This window comes from Panthera pardus, unplaced genomic scaffold (assembly GCF_024362965.1).
Source record: "Panthera pardus isolate Hobbes unplaced genomic scaffold, ASM2436296v1 HiC_scaffold_16, whole genome shotgun sequence".
NCBI classification, from domain to species: domain Eukaryota; kingdom Metazoa; phylum Chordata; class Mammalia; order Carnivora; family Felidae; genus Panthera; species Panthera pardus.
Genome location: NW_026526721.1, coordinates 97,389,345 through 97,401,894, shown reverse-complemented (window position 1 = coordinate 97,401,894; position 12,550 = coordinate 97,389,345). Strand labels below are relative to the sequence as shown.

At 36.9% G+C, this 12,550-nt stretch overlaps 1 protein-coding gene across 1 annotated transcript in view; it reads right to left on the bottom strand.

Moving 5' to 3' along the window:
* SERPINI2 (serpin family I member 2) overlaps positions 1-12,550 on the bottom strand; it is a 33,821-nt gene that overhangs the window by 18,076 nt on the left and 3,195 nt on the right. Inside the window, exons 3-5 of the mRNA XM_019440501.2 lie at positions 7,452-7,682; positions 5,849-6,043; positions 5,578-5,770 (exon numbers count right to left, since the gene is read on the bottom strand). Of these exons, the coding sequence (XP_019296046.2) occupies positions 5,578-5,770; positions 5,849-6,043; positions 7,452-7,682 (619 nt within the window). The remainder of the gene's footprint in view (positions 1-5,577; positions 5,771-5,848; positions 6,044-7,451; positions 7,683-12,550) is intronic.

Genomic DNA, 12,550 nt, shown 5'->3' with positions numbered 1-12,550 from the left:
ATTATTTTAGCTGCTATCCAACATGGGGTAATTCTAAAACTAGATATCTGGTATGTTACAAATAATAAACACTAGAAAGCACTCTAGCATTTTTAGTCTATATCTTATTGACCTTGATTCTAAACTAGTCATACATTAAAGGAAAAGAAATGTTTCTTAAATAGTAACTATAATCTAAATAGTCATTCACATGTTCCTTCCTAGTGTTACTAATATACAAGCATTCTTACGATTAATTTTTCTCTTGTTGGCATTTACTAAATTTTGCCACCAAAGAGGCTTTTATTTTGTTTTACATTAACAGAACTTAGCATAGTTGGTGTACTGTGCCTTCCCCCATTCATATGTTAAAGTCCTATCTCTCAGTACCTCATAGTGTGACCTTACTTAGAAACAGGGTCATTGCAGATACAATTAGTTAGGTCAAGATCCTAATGGAATAGAGCGGGCCCTTAATCCAATATGATTAGTGTCCTTATTAGAAAGGAGAATGCCATGTGAAGAGAGATGGCATATGACAATAGAGGCAAAGATTGGAATGGTGCATCTATCAGCAGAGGAACACCAAAGATTCTGGATCACCACCAGAAACTGGGCAGAGAGGCAAGAAAGGATTCCACACAGGGGCGCCTGGGTGGCTCAGTCAGTTAAGAGTCCAACTTCAGCTCAGGTCATGATCTCACAGTTTGTGAGTTCGAGCCCAGCGTCAGGCTCTGTGCTGACAGCTCACAGCCTAGAGCTTGCTTTGGAATCTGTGTCTCATTCTCTCTCTGCCCCTCCCCCACTTGTTCTCTGTCTCTCAAAAATAAATAAATGTAAAAAAAAATTTTTTTCTTAAAGAAAGAAAAAGAAAGGATTCTACACAGTCTCGGGGAGGGTCGCTTTGCTGACACCTTGATTTTGGACGTCTAGCCTCCAGAGCTGTGAGAGAATGAATTTCTGTTGTTTTAAGCCACCTAGTTTGTGGTCATTTGTTACAACAGCCCTAGGAAACTAATACAGCTGATTAAACTATTCAGTTTTACTAAAGTCTTTAGTTACCAATTTGAAAGCATAATGGATTCATCCAGATACAAAAGAACCATGGCACTGAGTAACAAAATCTAAAATTGTCAGTCCACCCTAAAGTATTTACTCAGCCTATATGGTTTTCCCTCTCTGTACTGAACACGGATTTTAAGTGGGTATTTTTTCTGTTGTGAGGAAATTATTCATTTGGGAGAAAATGTATGTCAGAACTTCCAATCCATGATCTTAGTGCTCAGGAAACTTAATTCAATAAATGTGCCCTCATGGACTAAAATTGTTTGTGAACTTAACAAATAATCAAATCATTCCTTTAATCAATCAGAAGACTCATCCTTTTGTGAAAAGTGAATGCATTTAAGATTTTTTTAAATGTTTTATTTATCTTTAAGACAGAGAGAGAGCATGAGTGCAGATGGGGCAGAGAGAGAGGGAGACACAGAATCAGAAGTAGGCTCCAGGCTCCGAGCTCCGAGCTGTCAGCACAGAGCCCGACGTGGGGCTCGAACTCACAAACTGTGAGATTGTGACCTGAGCTGAAGTCGGACGCTCAACCCACTGAGCACCCGGGCGCCCCAAAAGTGAACATATTTTAAATATAATGTTGTATTAATGTGATGGAATAATTAATAACAAAATTTTCAATATTGTGAATTTAAAACACTCATTTTATTTCTCTAGAGAGGTTTCCAAGAAAATGGTTGATGTTCTATCTTTCATTATGCTGCACATATGGGAAAGTTTCAACAGGATCCTCACAGGGAATGAATTAAAGTGTAATTGGAAAGTTGAATTCTGGTTTTGAGGTATTTAAAATTAGATAAAGGGAAATAACATAGAATTGGTTTCTTTGAAATTATTTATATAAATTAATTCAACAATATTCATTTAGCACATACTATATACTATGAAATGCTCCAAGGACTGTGGAAACCAAAATGACGGAGACATAATCTCCTGTTCCAGAGCTCACATTTTAATAGGATACACAAGAATGTGAGCAAGAGATGGAAATGTAATGTAATAAGTGTTATAATGTAAATTTGTATAAAATGTTCTAGAAATAAAGATAAGGGATGGTTGAGTCTAAGTGAGCATGTTGGGGAAATGTACACCGAAGAGTTGATTGTGAGGGGAAGATGAAGGATGAATGAGAATTCCCTGGGTAGATACCATGGAGAAGGGCCTGCCAGACAGAGGGGACAGGCGTAAGAGAGACTGAGAAGTCAGAGAAGACTTTCTACTTTGGTACTGGCTGGGCAGTGATCTTAACAAAGAAAGAAAAATAGTCATCACTTATTTAACATCTTCTATTTGCCAGACTTTGTGTTATGAATATAATTATGTAATGAGGTACTATAATTGAAACTTTAAAAAAATTTTTTAAAAATCTTTGGTGCCTGGAATTTATTTGAGAAAAGGGAGGGAGTACAACTGCCATTTAATGTTTCTGCTTTCATATCACCAAAGATCTACATTCACATTTAAGACGAAGTGTTTATTTGTTTGGGAAAAGCAACACGATGAAATTTCCATTATGCAAATAGAACCAGTGGGATGGAAATAGTGAAGTTTGAAATGATGAGGGTATAATTTATTCTACATGGTATGAAAAGGTATCCACTGAAGGTCAGAATCTGCTGTTGTCGATTCTGATCATGACTGGGAATCTGGCCTCAGAGATGGGAGAAAATCTGTGTTTCTTTCTGCTGGGAAAAGTTAGAAGACTCCAAATGCTGGGTTGGAGGGAGATGAAAAAGACTCTGGGTGAGGGTGGGTTCTGGTACCATGACAACGGTAGGCTAAGGTCAGCAATGGACAGGAGAAGACTCCCTGGTTACAAGACATGGCTTGGACTCCAGAACACTCTTCCCTGACACCTGGTTTTTAAATTACTTTCCACCTTAGAAGCCTCTTTTGTTAACATAAAGCTGTCAGTAAAATTTGGCTAAACATTGAAGTTGTTCTTGTATTAGTTTGCCAAGGGCTACCTCAACAAATTACCACAAAGTAGGTGGCTTAAACAACAGAAACTTATTGTTTCATGATTGTAGAGGTCTAAAATTAAGGTGTGGGTAGCATTGGTTCTTTCTGAGGACTATGAGGGAGAAGTCTGTTCTAGGCCTCTCTCCTCAGCCTGTAGATGGCCATCTTCTCCTTCTGTCTCTTCATGTAGCCTTCCTGCTTTGTGTATCTCTCTATCCAAATTTCTCCTTTTTATAAGGAATCCAGCCGTGCTGGATTAGGGTCCACCCTAATAACTTCACTTTAACTTGATTACCTCTGTGAAGACTGTCACCAAACAAGGTCACACATTTTGGGGGGAATGGAAGTTAAGACTTCAACGTATGAATCAGGAAGGACATAACTCAAACCCATAACTGTTTTTCTTGGAGGAATCAAAAGAGAAGTCTGTGTCACACTATGAGAGAAGTTGTATGAGAAGTGTGGCCAGTTTGGAGAAGCTGATGATAAAACCAAAGAGTCTGCTGTCCAGAATGTAGTAGCCTGGATGGAATTGTCGTCTGGGCAACATTCTTACGAAGATTCCTAAAATGTTGGAGAAGGGAATTCTGAAAAAAGCCTGTATTTGCTGTTGCCAACTGAGTTTGAAACTTATGCATTATTACCTAGGCATTTGTTAACTAGGCTGATGATGCTGGGGCCACCTTGGCTACAAGTGTCATTATTCCAATTTCATACTAATAAAACCACAACTCAGGACAACTGATGACTCTCCTAAGACACCACTGTAGTACAAGGCATGAACAATTTTCAAACTCAGTGTTTTTGGCCCCAAACAGTGATCTTTCCAAAGGAAAAAGAGAGAGAGAAAAATAAATTTGAAAATAAATAAGTTAATTCCCCAAACTGTTATTAGAAGATAAACTGTCACATCACTTTATCTCCAATGTTTCACACATAATAGGAGCAAAAACAAAACAAAACAAGCAAACAAACAAAAACAAAACACCCAAAACTCTTTGAAAGACTAAATCACATCCAGGTAGAGATATACAGGGATGCTAGGGAATTAGAAGAGAGATTGGTGGAGAAATTCAGATATTAGAGACATGAAGAAAAAGGGACAAATAAAAGAGAGTAAGAAGAAGAAAATTCTGAAGAAACAATTCTAGTAAATATTAGCTGGGAATAGAGAGAAAAACAAATGTAGGTCAGGGAACAGCACAATTTTACAATGGAGAGAAAAATAAACAGAAGTGAGGAGTGCCCCAGGGGTTAAAGAAAGAAAGATTTTTCAAGAAAAAGGAAATAGTAAATAATATTAGGATCAAGAACCTAGAGTAAGGGTGAGAAAAGCATAGCGTACCTCTTTCTCCAGGATGACAAGGAAGGTAGAGGAAGAGAAGATTATCAAAGATGTATACGAATTTTGAGGTGAAGGGTAGGGATGCAGATTTGCCTAATGATATGTTTTATTTAAGGAACAGGAAGTTGAGACATATGTTGAGAGTAAGAGAAATCAACATAAAGCAGCGCCTGCAGAACAGAAGTTAAATTTTGGTGTGGTGTGTGTGAGTATTAAAAAAGGAAGTTCTTTGAAGAGAAATAAGGAATCCCCAGCTCCAGCCTCAATGATGCCAGAAGGGACTGCTTCCTGGGTTTTTGCTTAACAAAATTAATAGTTGGGGAGCAGGAATGGCTTTTGGGGTAGATTTGGGGTTGAGGATGATTAGGGAGAAATCAGAGCAGAATAAAGACAAAATAACAAAAAGCATTAAAAAATATTATCTGCGAATATGATTACAATGACTGACTGGATCCCGGCTTAGTGGAAAATGCAGGAAAAGCCAAGACATTTAAGTGGCAAAAGGCCTGGAAGAGGGGTGCACAGACCATCCAGGCTTTGATGAGTTTGCAGAAAATTTTAGAAACGAAAGAACAGAATATCATCTATTAGACATCTGCCTCTTTTAAAAAGTGGAGATAGAATGTGAATTGAGTTATTTGGGCATAACTTACTCTGAAGTTTCTCCTGTTGGCTAGAAGCATGATATTTCGAAATCAGTGTTTATATTCTTGTTTCCTGAGATAAGCCTTTGCAATTTCCATTTTGTATTAACTACCTAAAACTCTCCATAGGACTCTATTTAAATTCAATGACTGTTGGAGCACCGGTGGTCAAAGCTGGTGTAACACATCTTTTAATTGTGGTACATTGAGTGGTTGGGGGATTTCATCTTCCTTAAATGTAACAGAAGACAGATATTTAACATTCCAATTAAGAGATCAGAGAAAGGTACGTCTATATACTAAAAAGAATAAAAATTCCTTTTTATCCTGATGTTCTAGCTTGAACACTTACACCTCTTCATCTATTGCAGAGAATACTGGGTGCTTAAATTCAGTCCCCCACGTGGCAGAACAGTGCCTATGGAACAGTAGTTCCATAAAGTGGAGCTACACTTCCAAATGCATTTTTCTTTTCGACAATAGCCTTTTCAAATATTTGTTATATTTTAGCCAGCTATTCAAATTCCTCCATGAGTGAAAACCTAAGAGCTGGAATAATAAAATAACGTTACCAACCTAGGGAGGCTGATTTCCACTTCCTCTTCTTGCATCTCAGAGAACCATTTCAGGATTCGATGCGCAGTCATGCGCTTTTCCATTTCTTCTATGTTCACATCTTCTGCAGGGAGTATGATGATTAAACTAAACTCGTCACCTTTATAAGGTAATTCCAAAACCTGGTAGTTCACGGAGGAGTCAGAAAAATAGCCTGGAACGGAGAAATAAAATATTAAATATTCTTGGCAATTCCCCAAATCATGCTTCAAAGCATGATTTCTCATCTCACCATATTTTGTTCGCAAAAGAGCCTTCATCATTGGAACTTTGACTGCTGCACCATCTTTCTTAGTAAAATTCATCAACTGTGTGTTCTCTTTTGTGAACTTCTGCTTCCAATCGCCCTTGAAATAAACAGCATTCACCAGGATGAGCCGAGTCAGAGGGCCAAATTCTTCCCCGGAAAACATGTCTTTAATTTTCCCTGTGAAGTGGGTGCAGGAGGAGGCAGAAAGAGATGTGCAAGAGCGACTCAGTGGAATGCTTTAAACAGAATTAAAGCACAAATTTCTTTTGCAGGTCATTATAAACGGGGTGCTTTATCATCTAGCCTTGGCAATTTTGAGAGTAAAGAGGAGCACTGTTACTTATTTCACTTAGAAACAGGTACAAATGAGATCTCACTAGGAACCCGGAGATACGAGATTGTCTTAGGCAAACCTGGACAGACCTGCTATTGGACCCTCTTCGGCGAGCTTGTTTGTGTAAATCGTTTTTCAGCCAGAAAGAATGAAAACTGAATGTCCCTTCCTGCATATTTATTGATGATTTTCAAACTTTATTTCAAGTTTCTCCAGCAGGTCAATCAGAATTAATAAGTCAATGGTACACTCAAACCTTCTATTCCTGTGGCTACAGCCACTGACCATTGGGAAGGGACAAGAATGGAGTTGTTAGTATGATTTTCTTCCTCTAAACAACCAGTTTGCTATTTCTATGTCCAGTGACTATTTCAGTTAAGAGATAAAAGCACGGATGAGTGCCATGGGGCTGTCTAGGGATATTCATTTTGTGTCCCATCAATGGGACTTTCCTGTGAACGCTGCTCAAAACACCCATCTCACATTTTGAACCATGCCTCCCTGAATGACGCTTCCTATCAAGAATATGGTAGCATCATATATCATCATAATTTTTGGTAGCAGAATGAATGAACAAACAAACTACTGTTAATCAAGGCCTGATATATGCTTGTTATTTCTCATACATTATTATCAAACCTGCTAATAATCCTGAAATATTTTAATAGTATCCTCATCTTAGATAGGGCATAGCTTAGAACCGGTTAGGATTTGAACTCAGATCTGAAGGACTTTAAGCTTGTGTTCTTTCTACTATGTCACTCCATAATCCCTGAGGAATTTTTGCTAGCTTATATTGAGATTAAAGTTTAGATTACCATGTTTATGATAGGGTTATCCACATTTATTATTAAACATTAACCCATCCAACGGAGATGTGTTAATTATTTACAGTATATGTGGGAAAGAAGGCAGTTGAGGCCGACAGATCTAATTTTTACCTGGCCCAAGATATTACTTGGCCGTAGATTAAAAACCTATGCTTAAACAAAACTTATTATTAAAAGTTTTCCATTAAAAATTCTCTAAATAGGTGTCGCTGAAAAAATCTGTATGCTTTTCAAAGCAGCTGACAATTTCTCTCAGTTTTACAATTTAGTATTAATTTGAATAACAGGGAAGCAAAATGGGAGGTTTGATTCCTCTGAGCCACAGTTTAACAGGGAAATATTCAACCATTCTTTACTTTAGGATATTAAAAACCATGAATACAATGGCAAATAATGATTTTATGAAAATGGGAAACTTTACCATCTGTTTTGCTTTCCACCCAGGTACTTATTGTCTCTGCAGAAGCCTTTGCATCTTGAAAATCCACCAGTTTTATGGCACTCTGAAAAAACTCCTTGTTGCTATGGAGATACTGTTCTTTCACTGTGAATCCTTCTTGAAGGTAGAGGGCATTGGCAAGATTAAATGTAAATTCTTGCCTTTTCTCTGAGATGGCAGAGAAAAATGACTCCAGCACAGAAAATTCTTCTCCTAAAAAATAATTATAATGTATACTGACATATTGAACAACATAAAAACAACAGCTTTTCAGCTTTACTTCTAAGTGTTGATTCATATCACCATTTTTTGCACCCTTAGGTAAAACTAACGATCCTTTCTAAGTTAGTATAAATATTTTAAGCATTTATCTTCATACAATATGCATTTTATAAAGAACTCAGTTCTTATATAGAAAAAAAAGAATGTCCATGTAAATTTGAAATGTGTCAAAAACAAGAATGTGCATTTAAACAGGCTGAAGGAAATTCCCTTTTTATAGTCAAATTTAGCTCATTCTTACTTGTTGGAAATTTATCTTTAGAACCTCATTCTTTGCATAACATGCGATATTTATGGAAGGAGAATACTAATGAATACTGATGGTGGTATGACAGTGATGAGCAATCCTTTTCGTTATTGCTTTTATTTCAGCTTAAGAAAGTTCTCATAAGAGATGAGCAATGGCACCTGTCCAAGTTTTGAGATTTATGAGGTAATCCCTGTAATCATCTCTAGAGATGTGCAAGAATCAGAATTGCCTATTTCTTCAGGTTCATGAATGTATATCCTGTGACTGTCTACATGAACAGTACCAGTCTTAACCATTCCAACTATCACCACTAGTCAACTGAGTCCAGTAGAGTCAGTTAAGAATCACTGTTGGCCTATTATTTATTTACCGTTGGATTATTCTGACCACCATGGATTGTCGGGAAGATACATGTGCCTATGAGAGAATTCAGGTTTGATCTTTGTTCAGAGGCTTCCTATCCATTACCAAAAATATGTTTTTCATTCCTATCTGGCTTACTCCTGGAATTCAATCATTAAGTCTAGGAACTCTATTTCAAATCAAAGTTTCTTTCAGGGCCATTGTTATATTTTGAGTTACATACTAAAAATACCACTTTCATAACTTAAAAGTTGAGTATGCCTAATTAATCTTTATTGAAGAAAATATAAATCATTCATCACTAGAAGATACCCACTGAATAAAGAGAGAAAAGTTTTACTGAGAACTTGTCTTGAGTTGTCCACTGGAAATGTGATGGCGGCCGGGGGAGATGCGTCTGTGCACTTTAGCAGAGAGCTAGCAGTCAATGGGCATCTTTGTATAAATAAGAACAGCTTCCCTCACAGGTGGGGGAGGAGGAGGGTTTCAGCCCAGTGGCCTCATATCTCGTCTAGCTGAGTGGAGCTTACATTTCCATTCCCACTTGTCTCCTTGTCCTCCCCTGCTCTTGCGCAGGTACAACCCACATAACCATATCGCAGGCCCTGGGAGGTATATTTCATTATGTTTCAAACTCCATGATGCTGCATTCTGGAGATATAGATACAGATATAAACAATCTTAGCCCTAAAAACTTACTTCCCTTAGGTTGGATTAGAAGAATTTCAGTAAGTCTTTACAATCCTAGAATTCTTACATAAGGAAGGAATGAAAGTTAATCTATTTAACTGGTTTCTGCGATGGTTTTAGATGCAATCATTTGCTATTTGAAGCTGAGGAAATATCTCAATAAAGGCAAGCTACAGAGACTTTCTGAGTTAAGGCATGTGAGTTTTTTCAAAAGAATTAATTAAGGTCAGAAATGAAGTGGCAGAATTTGAAACCAATCTTCAGAAGTTTGTAATTTATGGACATCTTTAAAGGAATGGGGGGGGGAGGGGAAGGGGAGAAAAAATAGTTCCAACTCATTTGTCAGAGCAAATAGATTTATGTCATGTACTTAAGGTCCAAGACTGTGTGACAAACAGTCAGTTTCCCTTTGATAAATCACTGGACTCAGAAGTCAATGAAAAATGTCATCAAGTAGCACAAGTTTGGAGGAGAATATAAAGTTATCTGTCTTATAAATTTGATTTAATTTCAGATTAATAACCTCTTCTAGCACACATCAAAACGAATATGTATACATGGCTCCCAATAAGCAGTGAGAATAAATTTATTTCATTTCCTAAAACAGAGTCATAGAACACCTATAGGCCATGGGGTAAATATAACTTTTGGTTTGATTGTACTAGTCCTCCAGAAAATGTTCTAAAATTCAGTACATGTTTACTTCTCCTGCTATTAAGAGCCCAAAGGCCAACTGTGTGTGAAATATGAGAGATCTAAAGATGAAAACAAAGGCAGTCATAGGATTATAGATTATTTTAGCCAAAAGGTCCATATGAATCATTTATTAAAACTCTTCTTTTTATAGTGAGGAATCTAAAATCCAGAGACGTACAGTCACTGGAGAGGTGCCAAATCACAAGATTATTTGGTTTTGGAACTGGGATCAGAATGCAAAGCTGACCCCTTTTCCATAACACTGTTGGAATAGCAAGCACCCCAGTTAGTCTTTGATTAGTAAGCAGCATGTTAGAGGCAAAGCAAAATGGAGCATTATCAGATGCTCAGTAGACTAGAGAAGGTAAATTCTGAGCAGAAGTTTTGACAATTGGGGGAAAGAAGGAAAACTGAGGACACTGAGAGCCCTGTGGGGATAGGATGCCAGGAATTGTATGACCATCTGTAGAATAAGCCAGGTGTTAACATAAAACAGCCTAGTATGACAGGTAGTAACTTTTGATAACCACTGGGAATGGAAGGCAGGGCCAGGACCAAGATGAGTCAAGGAGGCATTTATATTGAGCATGAAATTTAATGAGATGCCAGCAGACTCAATAATCAAGATAATATTTTACTGTAACAGTAAAAATCAGTATTAATCAAAGAAATCCATGAGGTACATTTGTAAAAATGCTCAATGAAGACAGGATCATTACTAGTGATTTTCCTGTTCCTCTTGAGTTCCAATGCGGCCCTACCAGGTACCACCTTCTGACCTTACACCTTGTTCCACCCTTCACACCACTTTGCTCTTCTTTCTTTAGACCATCTGGGCCTCTTCTCCATTTCCTTGCTCTCTTCCACTCTGTTCCCTTCCTTAACCTTTTTCTTTGTTCCTTAATTCTCTCCTCCTTTTTTTCTCCAGAGTTTATTTTTTCATATTTTCTCTCTCTCTAGCTCATCTTCCTTTTCCTTTTGCAATAACCTTCCAACTGTATCCCTGTGTCTCTCTCCTTCACAAAGCATAATAGCAATTTTGAGGGGCACCTGGGTGGCTCAGTCAGTTGAGCATCCGACTTCGGCTCAGGTCATGATCTCACGATTCATGAGTTTGAGCCCCGCGTCGGGCTCTGTGCTGATATCTCGGAGCCTGGAGCCTGCTTCAGATTCTGTGTCTCCCTCTCTGCTCCTCCCCTGCTCACACTCTGTCTCTCTCTCAAAAATAAATAAAGATTTAAAAAAGTTAAAGAAAAAAAAGAAAGCAATTTTGATAGATTTTGTTACATGTGTTATAATGTTAATGTTTAATTGCCCGTCTATATTTTCCCAAGGAAAATATAATATATTGCTCTTCTGATCTAGAACTCTTACTGAATCATTTTTGGAATTTATTCTGGACAAGCTACTTTAACCTTTCTTTGCTTCCATGTCCTCATCTAAACAGCAGGGTTATGTCTGCCTCACAGAGTAACTGTAAATATTAAGTAGGAGAGCAGATATCAAGCACAGAAAAAAGTGTCTGCTACACTATATACATGTTTGATAGTGTCATCATCATTATTGCTATGATTAGCATTACATTCACAATCCAGAGTTGTTAACATTTCTGTTTCTCTACAAGATATACCCATTTAGAGTAATTTAGATTTCAGAGGCACTAATTTTGCTAATTTATCTTAGAGTCAACTTTACATATCTTTATAAATGTATTTTTACTTTTCAAAGCAGTATCAAGTGATGAAATGCTTCTGCGACTCTCTTATGGGATTTGCTGAAATTAATCTAGACAGTCAAGACTAAATCTGGAACACAGTGGCTTCATTTTACATTATTCACAAAGGAAAATTCTTGCAATTAACTTCACTATCACCAACTTCTTTTCTACATAAAATTGCCTTTATTTAAAATGAAGCAAATGAGACTTTGTAAAAACAGAAAGGCAAATTCCTAAATTTAAGTGCTCTGTTCTAAGGCAAACATACTGAAATTGGTTATAGTTATAGTGATTACATTTCCAAATCGAAAAATCTGGAAATTTGCTCTGATATTTAGGACATATTATCTGACAGTGATGAGGAAGTTTAAAATTAAAATTATTATGGAAATCGAGAACACAGGATAGCCTGAGAAAGGGACAACTGCCCTTTCAAACAGGACACCAGCACCAAAGCTCTACAGTAGCTCAGATAGGCCTTTGGGAGACTCTAAGACAGCAACCCCTCAAACGCCAAAAGGCCTTGGATGGTTTATGTAATTTTTTTTCCAGATTTTCTTTAAAAACAATTAACCAAACAAGCTTTTTAAATGTATAAATTAATACTTTTTCTTGGTCTCAGTTAAGTGAAAAAGTTAAATTTTATTTAGAAAACTAACTTTAGAAAGCTAACAAAGTAATGAGAGATGCACACAAAGATTTCTGGGTAAGGATGCTCGTTAAAGCATTTTTATAACAGAAATACTGGAAACAACCTAATGAAGAAGGGTTAAGTAAGTAATGATAGTTCCATAAGAGGCCATGATATGCAACAATTAAGAACCATATTCTGAAACTGATGCAAAAAATGATCATAGCATCATGATAGTGGAAATATAAACAAACAGAAAACCATACACATACACACATTCACGCACACAACACGATCTCAATTAATTAAATCTGGCTAAACCAGACCAGAAGAAAATATACTGTCACACTCACAGCTTTATATCTGCATTAAAAATAATAAATTCTTTTGGTAACATTTTCATTGGGAAACAATTAAAATGATTATTATATACAATTCTCCATTTTATTATA